Here is a 14,842-nt window from a genome sequence, read left to right on the forward strand (position 1 = left end):
TCCCCGGTAATATTTTTAATTTAAAGGTGTTCTTAAAGGGTGGCTGATTTTAAGACATCTGTTTCTGTTCCTGCAATTGCTTACTTGAGCAAACTCAGGATTGCTGTCATGTTAGGAAATGTGTGTTAATAATGTTTAAGTATTTGTTTATTTCTGTTTGTCAGGATCTTGTACTTGTTACCACGGACTCTGCCACCTTTATTTGTCAGCAGCTATAGGAGAATGAGCATCAGAAAATCTGTTCTATCCTCAACTCTACTTAGGGCTCATTTTGTGAATTTGGATAGATGATCAAATTCTATATCTCTGACTTCCCGTTCTTTGTCTGCCTTTGTTCAGTTCTCCATGATGTGCAAATGAAAGCTACTGCATTGACAGAGAATATAAGAATGCAGACGTGCCTTCATGCAAACAACTCTGCAAATTAGGCACATCTGCCCAGCTCTTGGAAAGCTGCCCACTCAACTGCTGGTATTGCCAATTTGGAGCCTCTCTCTCATACAAATAAGCACATTCTTTCTTTAGGGCTTGAGAACTAGGTTATATATTACCAGTCTGATATGGCTTTCGATAAGGAACTGAATCTTGTTGATTACACATTCTCTTAAACTATCATCTGTGTGAAGGTAGCATGAGGTCAAATACACAGAACCACAAAATGGTTGAGGTTGAAAGGGATACCTGGAGGTCACCTGGTCCAGCCTCCCTGTTCAAGTGTACAGTGTGGCACTATTAAGGAATGGTTTGTTTCCTCTTACAGAATATTGATATTACCAACTTCAGCAGCAGCTGGAGTGATGGGCTGGCCTTCTGTGCTCTGCTGCACACGTATTTGCCTGCACATATTCCTTACCAAGAGCTCAACAGCCAGGATAAAGTAAGTTTTGTTGTACTTAATCCTAAACAATCTGCTGAATGCACAGTGATCATTATCCATTTTGATGGAGACACAGTGCTCCAAGATGTTGGTATTAATTCATACCAAATAAAAAGGTGGGAACAGCAGTAAGAGACAAGTGTCATTTAAGAACTCAGCAGATAGACTGCAGCTTTTTTTTTTTTTTTTTTTTTTTTTTTCACCTGGGACCTGATCTAGCTGCTTTGTCTGTGAAAATACCAAACCTGGTGTTTTTCAGTATTCAGGTGTTTGTCATCTGCTTATTTAAACTTACTGTTTGTACCAGACACAAAGTAGAAATCCAGAATCATACTTTGATAATCCTTTTGAACCTCTGTTTTATTTTTACAGAAGAGAAATCTGCTGTTAGCATTTCAAGCTGCCGAAAGTGTGGGCATCAAACCCAGCTTGGTGAGTAATCTGCTTTTAGCAAGGGAAGAATTGCTGCCTACATCATTCCAAAGCTTTTGTTGTCATGTGGCTGGTCAGTCAACTTGCACTGAAAATGCTCATAGTGTGCTAGGGAATGTGCAGCACCATCTCTGAAAGTTTGCATTGTTTTGAGAAGTCCCAGCAGACCAAATCTGTAGTGTCGTTGAATTAATACAATTTAAAGTAACTTCTGGGGGTCATCTGGTATTAAAATTGAGAGTATTGATTATGTCCTCCTCTCAGAAGCTTATTTGAGAAGATGATTCCTGTTTGCATGGGCAGAGTCCTATATCTGCCTGCTAGATCGTTTTCTTTCCTTTTGTTTTAGAGTTTTAAGAAACAGAAGGATAATTTTCTTGTTAAACTGTTTAAAAAGCCTTTGCTTAAATCAACAATTTAATGGCAAGAAAGGTAAGATTAATATGAAGGAGGAAATATTATGGGTTCATAAGCTAAATTACAGAACCAAGGACATGCAAAGAAGCAGTAATTTAAATAAAATGAAATTACATAGAGAATTAATCTTTGATTACAGATGGAAGAGACCTTTTCAGGATGTACAGTGTTTAAACAGTTTGTTCTTTGGCTGGAGTTGTACAATTGCAGTCAGTCAGTAGATTGTTCCCATGGACTTTTATACAGTTATGTGGCTTTAACATGCTCTGGAATCAGAAGCAGTAGTGTTCAGTAACAACAGCTACTCAGAGGACCCAGGGATGCTCCCAGAGGAGGTGCTTGACTAAATTTTGACAATATGTCCTATGCAGGAACTCAGTGAGATGATGTACACAGACCGGCCTGACTGGCAGAGTGTGATGCAGTACGTCGCCCAGATTTACAAGTACTTTGAGACCTGAGATGCAAAGCAAGAGGTGGACACAAGTGGGGAAGAGAACAAAGAATGCCACAGATGCACTCGATCACTTTAAAAATCCCCTTGCTCCTCTTCCAGAACCAACCTATGCTCTTAGTTCACAAGAAAGCTCTTCCATAGTTTTGATAACATCTGGGATAAAACCAAATAAATAACCGTTGTCCATATATTCAAACCAAATTCATCTGCAATTTTGTTTCTGAAGAGGATTCCTTGTGCTAAACAATGTTTACCACAAACTAATCTCTACCAACAGGAGACCTGCCACAAAATGAAGTTTTAAATCAGTGTGGACTATGCTCGTACTCAAGGGAAGCTGGGAGATTAATTCTAATACAAAATCTCACCAAAATGCTCTTCTTGCCCAAATATATTTAACTCATCCCAAATATGTTTTGTTTTCTTCCCTCTGTGTATTTTAGGAGATGCCATGACAAATGCATGTGCGTAGTGCTTTAACCTGAGTTATTCTCACACATCTGTCCCAGTCAGTCTGCTAGTTTTTTTTTTGCCATAGCTTATCCAGTAGGATAACAACACCATCATTTGTAACTTGGAAACCATGCTCTGTTCCACCACCAGTTTGTGAGAGAACTCTGGAAGATACTCTTACTTGCTGGGACTCCATTTCAGATCAAACAGATGTCATTTCAGAGAAAAACAGCTTTATTACAACAGTTTCATTACTATAGCTTGACTGTAAAATGAAGATGGAGCCTTGTTTCACAGCTGTCTATACAGACACTGTTAGCATAGGAATACTGCAAATGCAAGTTACTAGCTTTAGTTTACGAGGTGCCAGTAATCAGCTGGTGACTCTCTAAGCAGTATACTGACATCTCAGTAGGTCATGTTTTTGTGAACTGAGTAGAGCAACTTCTCTTTTCTGCACTGATCTTTTATAATCAGCACAAATAAGTAAATTCTATGTAGAAGCATAAATCTTGAGACAGCTTATGCCCTTTGAGGTAAAATGTAGTCCGCAGGGCACTGTTGAATGCTTAGAAGTTACATTACCCTGTAAAAGAACACAGTAATGTATTGGTAACAATAGAAGTTGCAATTTCACTCTGCAAATTGCAGAATATTACTGTGTTCTCCTCTTGGTTTCTCGGATATCTTTAGGGTGCCAGAGAAGAGCCTTTCAGCTCAGTAATACTATCAGTAAGATGTCCGAAGTATGCTGTTTAATTTACTGTTTCTCTTATTTCACCCCATGAAGCTAAATTTTATGTCATCTCCAATGGTGAAAGGATCAAACTCAAATAAAGGCTGCTTAGTTTGTTCTAGTAGCATGACTTAAAGAATATGCTGCACTGGATCTCGCAGAAGGCTGCTAGCCACTTTAGATTATGCTGCTAGAAGAAAGGAGTAGTTTAGTTAACGTGTTTAACCCTGTGACCCAGACCTGATGCTTCATGAATGTTAATCATAGGCAGCTAGGTATCATTTTTCTCTTAGAGAAGTTAATAGTGATGCTTGCTGCTCTTAGCGCTTGAAAAGAGCTCATGAAATGGAAATAGATGATTTCACAGAAGAAACATGATTTTTCTGGGGCACTGCAGGTGCCTGATCTCAGCCTCTGGCTTCCCCATAGTACTTAACTGGGTTTGTTTATTTGTCTTTTTTTTTTTTTTTAATTAGTAAACAAGCTATTTCAGACTTTGGTTTTCTCACAGCAAAATCAAGATTTAGGGGGTAGACGACAGCAGCCAAGGTCAGTGAGTGCCTTGAACAGAAAGGAAGCTGGAAGAATACAGAGTATGCCTGTTTCACAGGAGGAGGAAAGCAGCACTTGCTCTGAGTTGCAGTTTGACTTATTCTAATCCATCACCCTCAGGAAAATCTGATTCCAATCTTTTGAGTGTCTGTGTGATAGAAAGTGGCACACACTTGCAGTGCCCTTGAACTGTTCTGGTGTCATGCTATACTGTGAGAAAGTGATTGTAAATGCTTGGGCAGAGTTCCTTCCTTGCAAGAGAGTGCTTTCTAGATTAAATTAAGTCTGCAGTAATTTTCAGCATACACTCTGACATCCCTAGAGAGCAGGGGATGCATTGCTCTAAATGTTCTCAAATATAAGTTTCCTGTTATATGATAAGATGGAAGAGAGAAATAGCTGCTAAGCAGATTTTGTTTAGGAAGAGAGCCACGCTGCACAACTCCTTTGCCTTGTGGATGCAGCAGGCTCTTTTCCCTTGAGGTATCCATTGGCAGAGATCCCAACTCACCAACAGGCTGTAGTTCAAAGCATAGTGAAGTCAACACAGAAAATTCCATATTCCTCAGTGGGCTTTGGATCAGGCACTTGGAGAGATGACAAAAACTGTTTTCATTCCCAGAGTCTGGAAAACATTTTGAAGTCAGAGGGCTCCACGTGATCCAGAAAAGAAATATCATCTTAACCCTCTGATTACTGGAAGTGCATGCGTTCCATGTGGCTGTCCAGATGTAAGCTACATACATATGTTATCTAATATGTCAGCTCCATTTGCTTCAAGCACTGTTTTGACACTTATTCTAATCTGTTTCCCCAAGACTTACTTGCTTTACAAAGCATTCTTCTGCTGCTTGATCTGATGGCTTTCAGTTTTTAAATCAATTTTACAAAGCATTGTTTCTGTCTCTTTGCAGCTAATTTTCTCATGCCTCCCCCAACAGCATAGTCCAAACCAAATTCTACGCAGTTCTAATGGTATATTCATGAGAACATGTTCCCTTACCTGGGAGTTGGAACAAGGAGTTGTCTGTTTGTAGAGAACAAGGTATCAGTTTTCCCATTTGCTCTGTGTTACTTTTTCAGCTTTCAAACCTGCAAAGCATCTCACTTCAAAGTGCTGACAATTGGAGATTGAGACACTCTTCCTAGTCATTTTCTGAGATGAAGAATTGGGTTTATGGGTTCATTTAAGCTGCTACATTGTTGTGTTTGTTTTTTTTTTTTCCTTTGGAACATTGCACCATTACATCTGCAGACCTAGATTTTTAGAAAAGGCTATTGCTTTTTGAGGCTGCCTAAATGCCTAAAAGTTTGAATATAAATTTACGTTTGTCCCATATAAGGTGCTGCAGAGCAGCGTGGTGTTCAGAAAATATGTAGTGTCTGTGAGTTCTTTTAAGGCATCTCAAATTGGAATTTGAAAAATTAAAGTTCTAGCTGCCATTAATGTTACAGGACTTATTAAGGTAAGCTACATATATATATATGTATAGGAATATTCTTGCTAAATTGGAACATACGATGCTGTGACATGGATGGTATCAGCAACAGCTTGCCTAAGCTACCAAAATCCTTTCTGACTTTGCCTCTTAGGTGTAATAGATTTTTTCCCTGATGCGGGCAGATGGAATTGCTTTAGCATGTGCTCCTTAAATGTACAGTAGCTCTAAAACATAACTGCATTTATTTGTGTCCTGGGGTAGTCTGTCAGACTCCAAGAAATCATAAAGCTGATCTTGGTTGAGCATGTGAGAAAAATGTTTAGGATGGGGATTTCAGTGGAGTTCCAAGGAGGGATATTGCATTGTGTGATTGTTTCACTAGAGCTGCTAGAGGAAAGGGAATTAAATGCATGGAAAGTGATCTGACTTCCAGAATTTGTGGTGATTCATAGAATGTACGGAGTATATCATGATTTGGGAAGGTACAGGGGAGTTGAGAAGAGAGTCAGGAGTCAGCTCTCTAAGAAGGTTTTCGGGAAGGGCTGTTGAGCTGTTTCTGAAAGTACGCAATGAAACTGCCTGGAGTGAAAGTCCAGTATGTGAGGAGAGGGAACAAGATGGAAAATTAATACCTGTACCTGTATGGACAGCAAAGGATGTGGATGTCTGTAGCATTTCAGCTTGAGAGTCCTGACTGACTGCCATCTTGAGTGACATTTCTCCTAAGAGTGCAGCCTGGGATGGCCCTTGGAAGATGAAGAGGGAAGAGAACCCGGAGCTCACTGCATTTGCCAGGTTTTCTTTCTTGTGACTGTGATATTCATGAGAATGTCAAGAGCCAAAGATTCACTGTTTTTCTTGTGCTGCAGTAAGGCAGCCACATTAAGCAGACTCATTTTTGACTTAAGCAGGTTCTCCAGTTTCCATTCAGTGAGACACATTCTGCTGCTTGAGTTTTGGCAGGTTTCTTTTTTTTTTTTCAGGCTTTCTGTATGATTTTTCTTGTTCTGTGTGTGCAACCAGTATTTGTGAGTTTTTCTATCCAAACCAAATAGGTGCATGCTGACAGAAGGATTGGTTCTGCCCTATTTGATTCCTGACCCAGAGCTCTTCAAAGTCCAGCTTTTGGCTTCACTGCCTTAACTCTCACTTCCTTAGCAATGACAGTAAGAGTGCATTGGCTCATCTGGCTGTAGGTTGTTTGCACCTCCCTCATCTTTCTTTGCTTATGGCTTCCATTTGGAAGTATCTGATCGGTCCAGCTGTTTGCAAAGCTGCACCTTGTCTATCTGATGACATGCAGAGTCTGTATGGGATGAGATTATGCATTTTCCTGTCAGAAGAGGGCTTTTGCCTAAGAAGACTCAGGGCACTGAGCATTAAGACATATTTTTAAACCCAGCAATAACTTCTACTATGCTAGACTCTGTTGTTTTTTATCAACTCCAGTGCCATTTAGACTCACCCACAAATGCTGTGTAGGAACAAGTTTATAACTTAACTACAATTAACATTTTTCACAACCGATGGTCTCTACATTTTTAACTTGCACGTGTGCCAAGTTCCATTGGGTGTTGCTGGACACAATATTTTTATTGATTATTGGTCCAGACTTGAGTTTATCATGTGGCATAATCATCTCTAACAGTCAAGTACTTTTAGCTTTCTCTATTGGATACAGATGTTACATCGTGATCTAATTTATACAAAGAGCACATTAGAATGTATATACAAGGCATTGCCAGATTCGGACATGCTAATATTTAAAAATTAACATTATTGAAATGTATGATGCAAAAAAAAAAATGTAATATTTCTAATAAATCTTTCTCTGTTTCTGATGTTTCTGTAATGTTTCAAATATCTACGTACAAATCTGATTCATCTGCAGACTGCTGGGAAGCAGGGCTCCCAGGAGAGGCTTTAAAACATCCTCATGGTTCATTGTTTCTCCTACACTGGTAGCAGAGAAAATTTGATCAGAAGCTTCATTTCATAAATACATCAATTTCCATTTTTTAAGTAGATGCATTTGGATGCCTTTCAGAAGATTGTCTTGGGGATAAAGGAGTGTCAGATTCTGAAACAGACTGTATTGAAGACACAGTAAGAAACCATCCTAATGCAAAGGAAAGGAAGGAACACAGGAGACACCGGCATGTTTCTGCATCTGGAGAGCTTAAATGACTTAAAGAATTTAGGAACAAGCAGTCAAAAATTGAAAACCAAGGACGTATGACTGGAATAAGTATAAAGTATAAGCAAGTCACCAGTAAGGTGGCAAAATGAGTTACAGCTTGAAAGAGCACTCCACCTGGTTCTGTTACATGTGATGCTGAGGAGTAGCAGTGAGTAGCTGTGCCTGGCTGCAGAGATGAAAGCTTGTGAAAAAGGTTCTCATTTGCATAATCCAAACTTCTTTGCTTTTCCCCACCTAAATACCATGTTTCAGCCATGGGTTTTCAACACAGGGTTGGTCCCTCCTTGTGGCAATGTCACAGGGAAAGCAGTGTTGTTTTGATGATTTCTCTGATTCAGACAGCTTTACCTCCTGGACATAGCATGACCAAGTGAAATGGCAAAGTAGAGTTTCCAATTTTTTGAGGCTGCCACTTTATTTAGAAATCTTGTAATAGCTCACTTAGAAAGCACTAGATTTGGTATTTGTATCTCTGTGGTCTTCTGCAAAGAACTTCTCAGAACCAGCCCTCTCTTGCCCTCTGGAGATCTCACCATCATGAGGAATGTGTTATGCACAAAGAGCAGGACTCTGCGTTTATCAATTGGATGATCTTGGATTAAAGCAATTCATGTCTGTCTATCTAAAGTTCCAATCCATCATCAATCTATTTTATCCTTTTGTCTGTCCTCATTTTTCAGCCATTAGTTCTTTAGGGCAATGGCTGTTTTTGCTAGAAGTTTATTTAGCCTCTAACCACAATCTGCAGTCTACATGCAGTATTGTAATATGACTAATTAATAATCAGCTCAGGCTGATTTAGTGATGTTTCACCTCAGGGATGTGAAATCCTGCTCGTCTGTCTCACATACTGGCGAGCAAAAATTACGCTTACCAAAGTTTCAGTTCCATTCTCTGTCTATAAGACAGTATGAATCCCTTGATAGCTTGTTGTCAGAGTTGATCCATTCTTTGTACAGTATGGAGATACAAATGGCTAGCAAGATACATGCTATTGCAGCTACTTTAGGTCATGTTTGCTTTGATTTTGAGCAAGTGATCAAGCAAACTATGTCTATTTGCTGGCTCTTTAAAATCTGTCACCATATTCCTTGCTTGAACTGTAATTGCTACAAAACACAAAGTCATGCTATCACGGATTGTCTCAAAGCTTAAGCCAAACAAGCACTCATAAAAAGATATAAATGTTGAAGTGGAGACACTGCTCTGCCACTCGACTTCAGTATCTCGACTAAACTGATGCCACTGCCTTTGCCATGGTAAGTATACACTGAGAATCCTGCAAAAATCAACAGTCCTTCCATCAAGTTCTACAGGCTGTAAGATCGTTCTTTTTTATCAGAATTTACTGTATTCAGTTGTGTATTATTTGCAAGTATTAATGTCTTCAAATTCCCTTGTTATCTTTCAGAAAATAGATCCTACGTAGATCAGTTGGTGTTGTACCTGCTGCCAGACTTGGTATTTCTGCTATTGAAGGAAGGTGTGAGATGCAGGCTCTGCTGCCTCAGCTCTTTTCACTCCGGTTGCTTTGATTTATTTGTTAGAAAAAGCTGGATTCTCTGTGGAAAATGTCTGTGAGTAATCCATGCTGATATGTTTGCAAGTGGTTCAGCAAGAGACTGGAAATGAGAGTTCAGGCCAATGTTTTCCCAGGATAGTTTGTGGCTGGTTGTAGACGAGTGAAATGAGAGGATTTAGGGCTGCTTTGCTGCTAAGTTTGGTTTCACTGCCAGGTGTTTCCTAGTGCTTAGAGAGCATAGATTGGACTGGAAAGAAAAATTCCTTTCCTGCCTGATGCACATTCATCTATCTGAGACGGAGAGGTTTTTATTTGTTTGTATCAGCACAGTGCTCACAGACCTGCTCCAAACATAGATTCCAGCACTTGGAGGTTCATATCCAGCTGGAGCCCTGGCAGAAGCAGATAAAAGCAGAGTGCCATGACCTGATCTATATTTGAAGCTGAAGAAAGCACAGTCGGTACAGTAAAGCTTAAAGCCCAGGTTCCTGGGAGTCTTGGTTTGCATTCCCAAAATGGTCACAGACCCTCCCTGGGAACTGAGGCAGGTGTGCTAATCACAAACATGGTTTGAACCTATGGGAACTCGCTTGTGGTTCCCCAAGATGTGATGAAAAGGAAACTCTTGGTTTCGGGAAAAGCTTATTATGTTTTTCAGTCACCCCCACCTCTGAGCCAACCCTTTCATGTCTCCCCTTAGTCATTAATAATGCTAATTTTGCCCAATATTCCCAGGCTTCTGCTAACTAAATGGACAGGACCTCAGATCCTGGTTCTCTTACAACTCCTGAAAAGTAGCTCAGAAGAAAGGAAAAAAGAAGTGAGGTGCAGTGTAGAGGAAGCAGTTTCTTCTTGAATCACATTGTGAACAGCTTTCAGAGACAGGCAAGTGTCACACCACATTGTCTTAGGCTGCCCAGCCACCAGTGGGTGTAAAATAATTACTCTGTGTGTCCTCTTTTTAGGCTACAACAGATGTAGGGATGCTTGAACAGGAGATGCAAGTGAGCATTAGTTAAGGAGCTGAACGGGCTTGAGAATCATGGACCGTGATAGATGGCAGAGAAACGTAAGCAATACTAATGGTATGAGAAGCAAGTCTTCCAGATGGAGAGTCTGCAAAGATCAGCACCAGGCTGAATTCTCACAGGTGAAGTTTCGCATTATTTGATGCTGAAATAGTACTGGCACAAGCTGTATATAGCAGGGCTCTGAAGTAAATGTCACTTAGAAAAGATGGCATTAGGATTATGGGGGCAATCAGTGTTTTTTATTGAGCATAGCAGGAAGAAAATGAAAGCTGTAAAATGCCAGTATGGGTAAACATTATTCACATATGTAGAATATGAACTTCTGTCCCTTCTTGAGTACATAGCAATGACCGAGGTTTTATCCTTACCCACACATCATGACTTTAAGCTGGTTAAAGAGAAACTAACAAAACTGGAGAATTAAAATGAGAGCAAGTGTTTTTCCAAACCTGCTCTGTAACAAACAGCCCAGCACAGAGGAACCTGCTGTAATGCCACTGTGACTGGAAAAGGACAATTGCTGGTATGAGCTGCAGGGAGTGGAATCCAGCAGAAAACACCTCCTGCGGATGGCTCTCTTTAGGGACACTGCTGCCCAACCCCCTTTGAAGGAAACTGCAAAAATTTGAATTTCTGCTTATAGTTTCCTACCCTGGAGGGCAGTTACAGTGAAAGCAGTGCACAGTCTATTCCTATTTGTAATGCAGCTACTGGTGTTTGGTTCCCACAACCCAGTGTGTCTGAATAGCACAGCAATAATATCATATGCATAGCTTAGCCCTTGAGAGTAGTTGTACTGCTGAGACCCTGGAGAGCCATTCAGGGATGGAAGAGTTCATTTTGAAGCTTTGCAAAGGGACTCATAATACCGGTAATAAATAACACGCTGATCCATGCTCCAGGTTCTCCCCTTCACCTGGGATTAAGACAGTGCTTTCTGAGCAATTAAATGAGGGTCTGAAAAGTCATACATAACGGACATTAAGTTACTGTGTTCTGAAGGTGTTTAGCAGCAGGTTTATGTCGTGCTTTTGCAAGTGGACTAACAGGATGCAAAGGAAGTGAATTTTCTGTATACTGGTGCCCAGACTCTGAAGGAAGGTGGCATTCAGTGTCACCATCCCTCCAAGGCAGGACCCTCCTGTGCTGGGCAATTCCAAGAAATTCTTTCTGTAATGGAGGTGCACAACAGGGGCTGTGGTAAAGATACTTGGAATCAAATGGGTTTTGAGCACAAATTCAGTGTTTGCTGTGTTGAGACAGTGAGACAGGAAGGCTGTGGTACTTCCTCCACATTGCCTGACCTGATTTTGTGTGTGTATCCTGCAGGTTTCACTGTGTCACAACTAAGGCACCCTTTTACTCATTTAGAGGCTGCATGGGTCTGTCTGTGAAAGGAGAATGGGAATTAGAGGCTAAAGATGGCTCCAAGGTCTCATGGGACTTGGAACATGATGGACTTCTCTATTCAGGATGGCTGTGTTGCATTAATTCAAGTCTCCTCAGTCTGTTCACTTGGAACTCAAATGTCCCATTTTTGCATAAAGCCAAACAGCTTTGATCTCTGGTGTAAGAGCAAATTTCCGTGCTCTGTCAGAGTTTGGCAAGGAGCAGAATCACTTCTCCTCATTGTTACTGTGAAGCGTTGATGGAGAGCAAACTTCTGAGTTACGCTCCTGGAGCAGACACTTAGCAAGGCTCTGTTGTTAGGGGCAAGAAGCTGTGAAGGCTTTGCCCAGGAAGCCGTGGCTGTGAATGAGGCAATTTCGGGTTGTTTGAATTGCAAACGGCATCACTGCCTGTCCTGCTTCACCCTGGGCTTTCCACTGCTGGTGTTGGCCTGGAAACAAAACGACACTTCCTACGGATTTCTCTGGGGAAGTTGCTGTGCCCTCAGCACAAGTGAGGCAACCCGCACCCTGCGAGCCCTGTGTGGCTTCGTGCACTTCTGGAAAAACTGCAGCTTTTACTTAGGACTACTGCTGAGAAGGGTGCTTGGCTTTGCATCATACAAGGTGCTTAGTAAGTAAAATCAAACAGAGATAAACTAAAACATTCTTTAAAATGCTGTCCTCACTGCCTGGCCCTCTGCTCAGCCAAAATCCTTCATTTTTATGTTCTCTGCTCTTAATAGTTTATTTTTATTTTTCAGTTTTGTGGTGACTTTTTTGCTTTCTAATGGAAAGTGTAAGATATAACTCACCATTTATAAAGAACATTATAAACACACCTGCATTGTTGCAGGATGCAGGTAATTTAGGCACTGGTTTTACATTCCAGAATAATTTACGTTTATTATCTGGCAGTGACCCCAGATCTTGGAAAACCTAGGTTTGTTAATTGGCAGTTTACCATCTTGCCATAATGTTTTGTTTTGTTAAGTCTGCACTTTGCAGACTTACTGAGGTGTCCAGCATGGAAATAGTTTTTTCTGGAGATTTGCTCTCTGCTTTACACTTTCTCTTCTCTTAGGGAAAAACACCCAGAGCAATACAGGGCAAACCTCACCTTGCACCATGCACCTCCATAACTTCAGAGCTCATCTGGATCTTTGGCATGCTAGTGCTCAGTGCGGAGATGCAGGAATATTCAGGCAGAGTGACACTTCATCTGCTGCACACCATATTGCCCTCAAAAATGGTGTTTCCTTCACCCAGCTCGTGCAGGCAGCATGCAGCTCACGCTGCCAGTGGAAGCACCACTTTGAAGAGGACTTTTGTACCAGCTGCGTGGTTTGCAGGTTATATTATGCTTTGGGAATCCTCCCTTGGAGCCAAGATCAGGACAAGCTGTGTCTTGTCCTGCAGAGCAGTTCAGAAGTGCCAGTGGAGACTTGAGAAGCAGTGGGGCCTCAATTCAGAAGGCTGTGCCAGTTCTGCCAGGCTGATGGCTCACACCAAGCAGTCAGACACAGCCTTACAGAATCATTAAGGTTCAAAACGACCTCTAGGATCATCTAGTCCAAGCATCTGCCTAAAACCAATTTTGCTTACTAGACCATGTCCCTAAGAACTGCATCGCCATGGATCTGTCACTGATCATTCCCTCTGGCCAATGCATGCAGTTCAAAGAGATTAGGAATGTTTCTCCCCAGGAGATGCGTGCGTTTGGAGGTCTGTGCTGAAGGCTGGAGGGAGAGAGAACCTCTGGGCCTCCGTGGTCAGCAAACTTGCATGCTGAGCAAGGGACAAGGGGCTGTGGGCTGTCATCCAGGGACTGCTCAGGCAGCAGGTGTGGTGCTGTCTACAGGCCCGAGGGCTCACTAAGCCACGTGGCAGGGCTCCGACCAAGCTGAGAGCCCCGAAGGTGCCAAAACAGAGACAACCAGGGCAGCCCTCAACCTGAGCCTTGCACAAAAGATCACAGCGGCCGCAGGAAGCTGCCTCCAGCATGGTGGCTCTGCTCCCCTGGGAGCGCAGCGACAGAGGAACGGCACGTACGAACTGCAAGCCTCTGCCAAGCCCTAGCCCAGCAGGCTGCTGGGGTTGTCTCCCACTGTATCACACTCGGCACGTGTTTAAAGCTGCTTCCCTCTGAACAAAGGAGCTCGAGTCGTACTGGCACTTGAAAGGAGCAGCTCACTGCTGGTGTCGCTTCCTATGGGAGCAGTGAGCAGCAAGTCCCTGGAGTTGAATAAATCCAGGAAAGTAATGGTGGTGATGATTTACTTGTCACTCAGTGGCATTTTTGTGCCAAACAGTGCTCTGTTCTTAATGTGCTCCAGCTCTTGAATAGATTCTGTAGCCTGTGGGCTGCCTTTACCTGTGTGACTGCATAGAATCACAGAGTATCCTGAGTTGGAAGGAGCCCATAAGGATCACTTACAGACTCCTGTATACAAACGCACGCTGCACACATTTTCATCTGAGGATCACAGCCACAGGAATGAGTTTCACAACGCCTGCTCAGCTGATTGCTTTACAAGGCCAGTATGCTCCAGTGGTGTTTGGTGGTAGATTCTATGGTGCTATATTTCTTAAAACAGGGCTCAAAGAATACGGCCAGAGGGCACGGGCTGGGAGCTGTGTATCTCTGGCTGGGAAGCGGCTCATCCTGCTCTCCTGCCTGCAGGTTTAACAGCATCTGTATAGCAGAGCTCAGCACGCTTCTCTTTGGCCACGCTTGCAGCAAAGTTGTGTTCGGAGTGAGTTCAGCTGCATCAGTTAACGCCAAAAGAAACCACCGGGCCTTGGCAGAGGTTTCTGTGCATTGCAGGGCTATGAATCTCAGCATAATGCAAAATCCACAATGTTCACAGTGCTTTGCTACCTGCCTTGCAGACCTCCTTGTCCAGAACAGCCCATTCATCACAGTCCGCAATGGATTGCTGCTCTGTTCACGTCTGACTTGGTAAACCAAAATTTCCATGGGATCAGCCTGTAAGAAGTGCTTCCTTGGTCACCACAGCAGATTCTTCTCTAATGAAATGCAAAGAAGTCCCTTCCCGTTGCACTGAAGTGCTGTAAAGCAGCAACAGGCTTCTGTTGGCACATATTATAGAGCTAGGAAAACAGCGTGTAAAAACCCTGATGTAGATCCACTGCTTTGGGGTAAAAAGTGCTTTTCCACAACTGTTAACCTTTGTTTACATGATTATAACAGCCTCCCCACGAGCGGAGCTCCACTTATCCCCAAATAATAAATAAACCAAACCAGTGCAGGCAGGTTCAGGACCCAGGCAGGGCTGGTGAGGACCTGAAGCACGTGGGAGTATTTCTATTCC

At 42.2% G+C, this 14,842-nt stretch overlaps 1 protein-coding gene across 6 annotated transcripts in view; it reads left to right on the plus strand.

Moving 5' to 3' along the window:
* SPECC1 (sperm antigen with calponin homology and coiled-coil domains 1) overlaps window positions 1–7,207 on the plus strand; it is an 81,929-nt gene extending 74,722 nt beyond the window's left edge. For all 6 annotated transcript variants that reach the window (XM_085241047.1, XM_085241046.1, XM_085241048.1 and 3 more), the window contains 3 exons: window positions 761–877; window positions 1,250–1,309; window positions 2,098–7,207. In XM_085241047.1, the coding sequence (XP_085097173.1) occupies window positions 761–877; window positions 1,250–1,309; window positions 2,098–2,187 (267 nt within the window). In that variant the 3' untranslated portion in view covers window positions 2,188–7,207. The remainder of the gene's footprint in view (window positions 1–760; window positions 878–1,249; window positions 1,310–2,097) is intronic.
* The last annotated feature ends 7,635 nt before the right edge of the window (window positions 7,208–14,842 follow it).

This window comes from Meleagris gallopavo, chromosome 21 (genome assembly GCF_905368555.1).
Source record: "Meleagris gallopavo chromosome 21, MGAL_WU_HG_1.1, whole genome shotgun sequence".
Classification (NCBI taxonomy): Eukaryota; Metazoa; Chordata; class Aves; order Galliformes; family Phasianidae; genus Meleagris; species Meleagris gallopavo.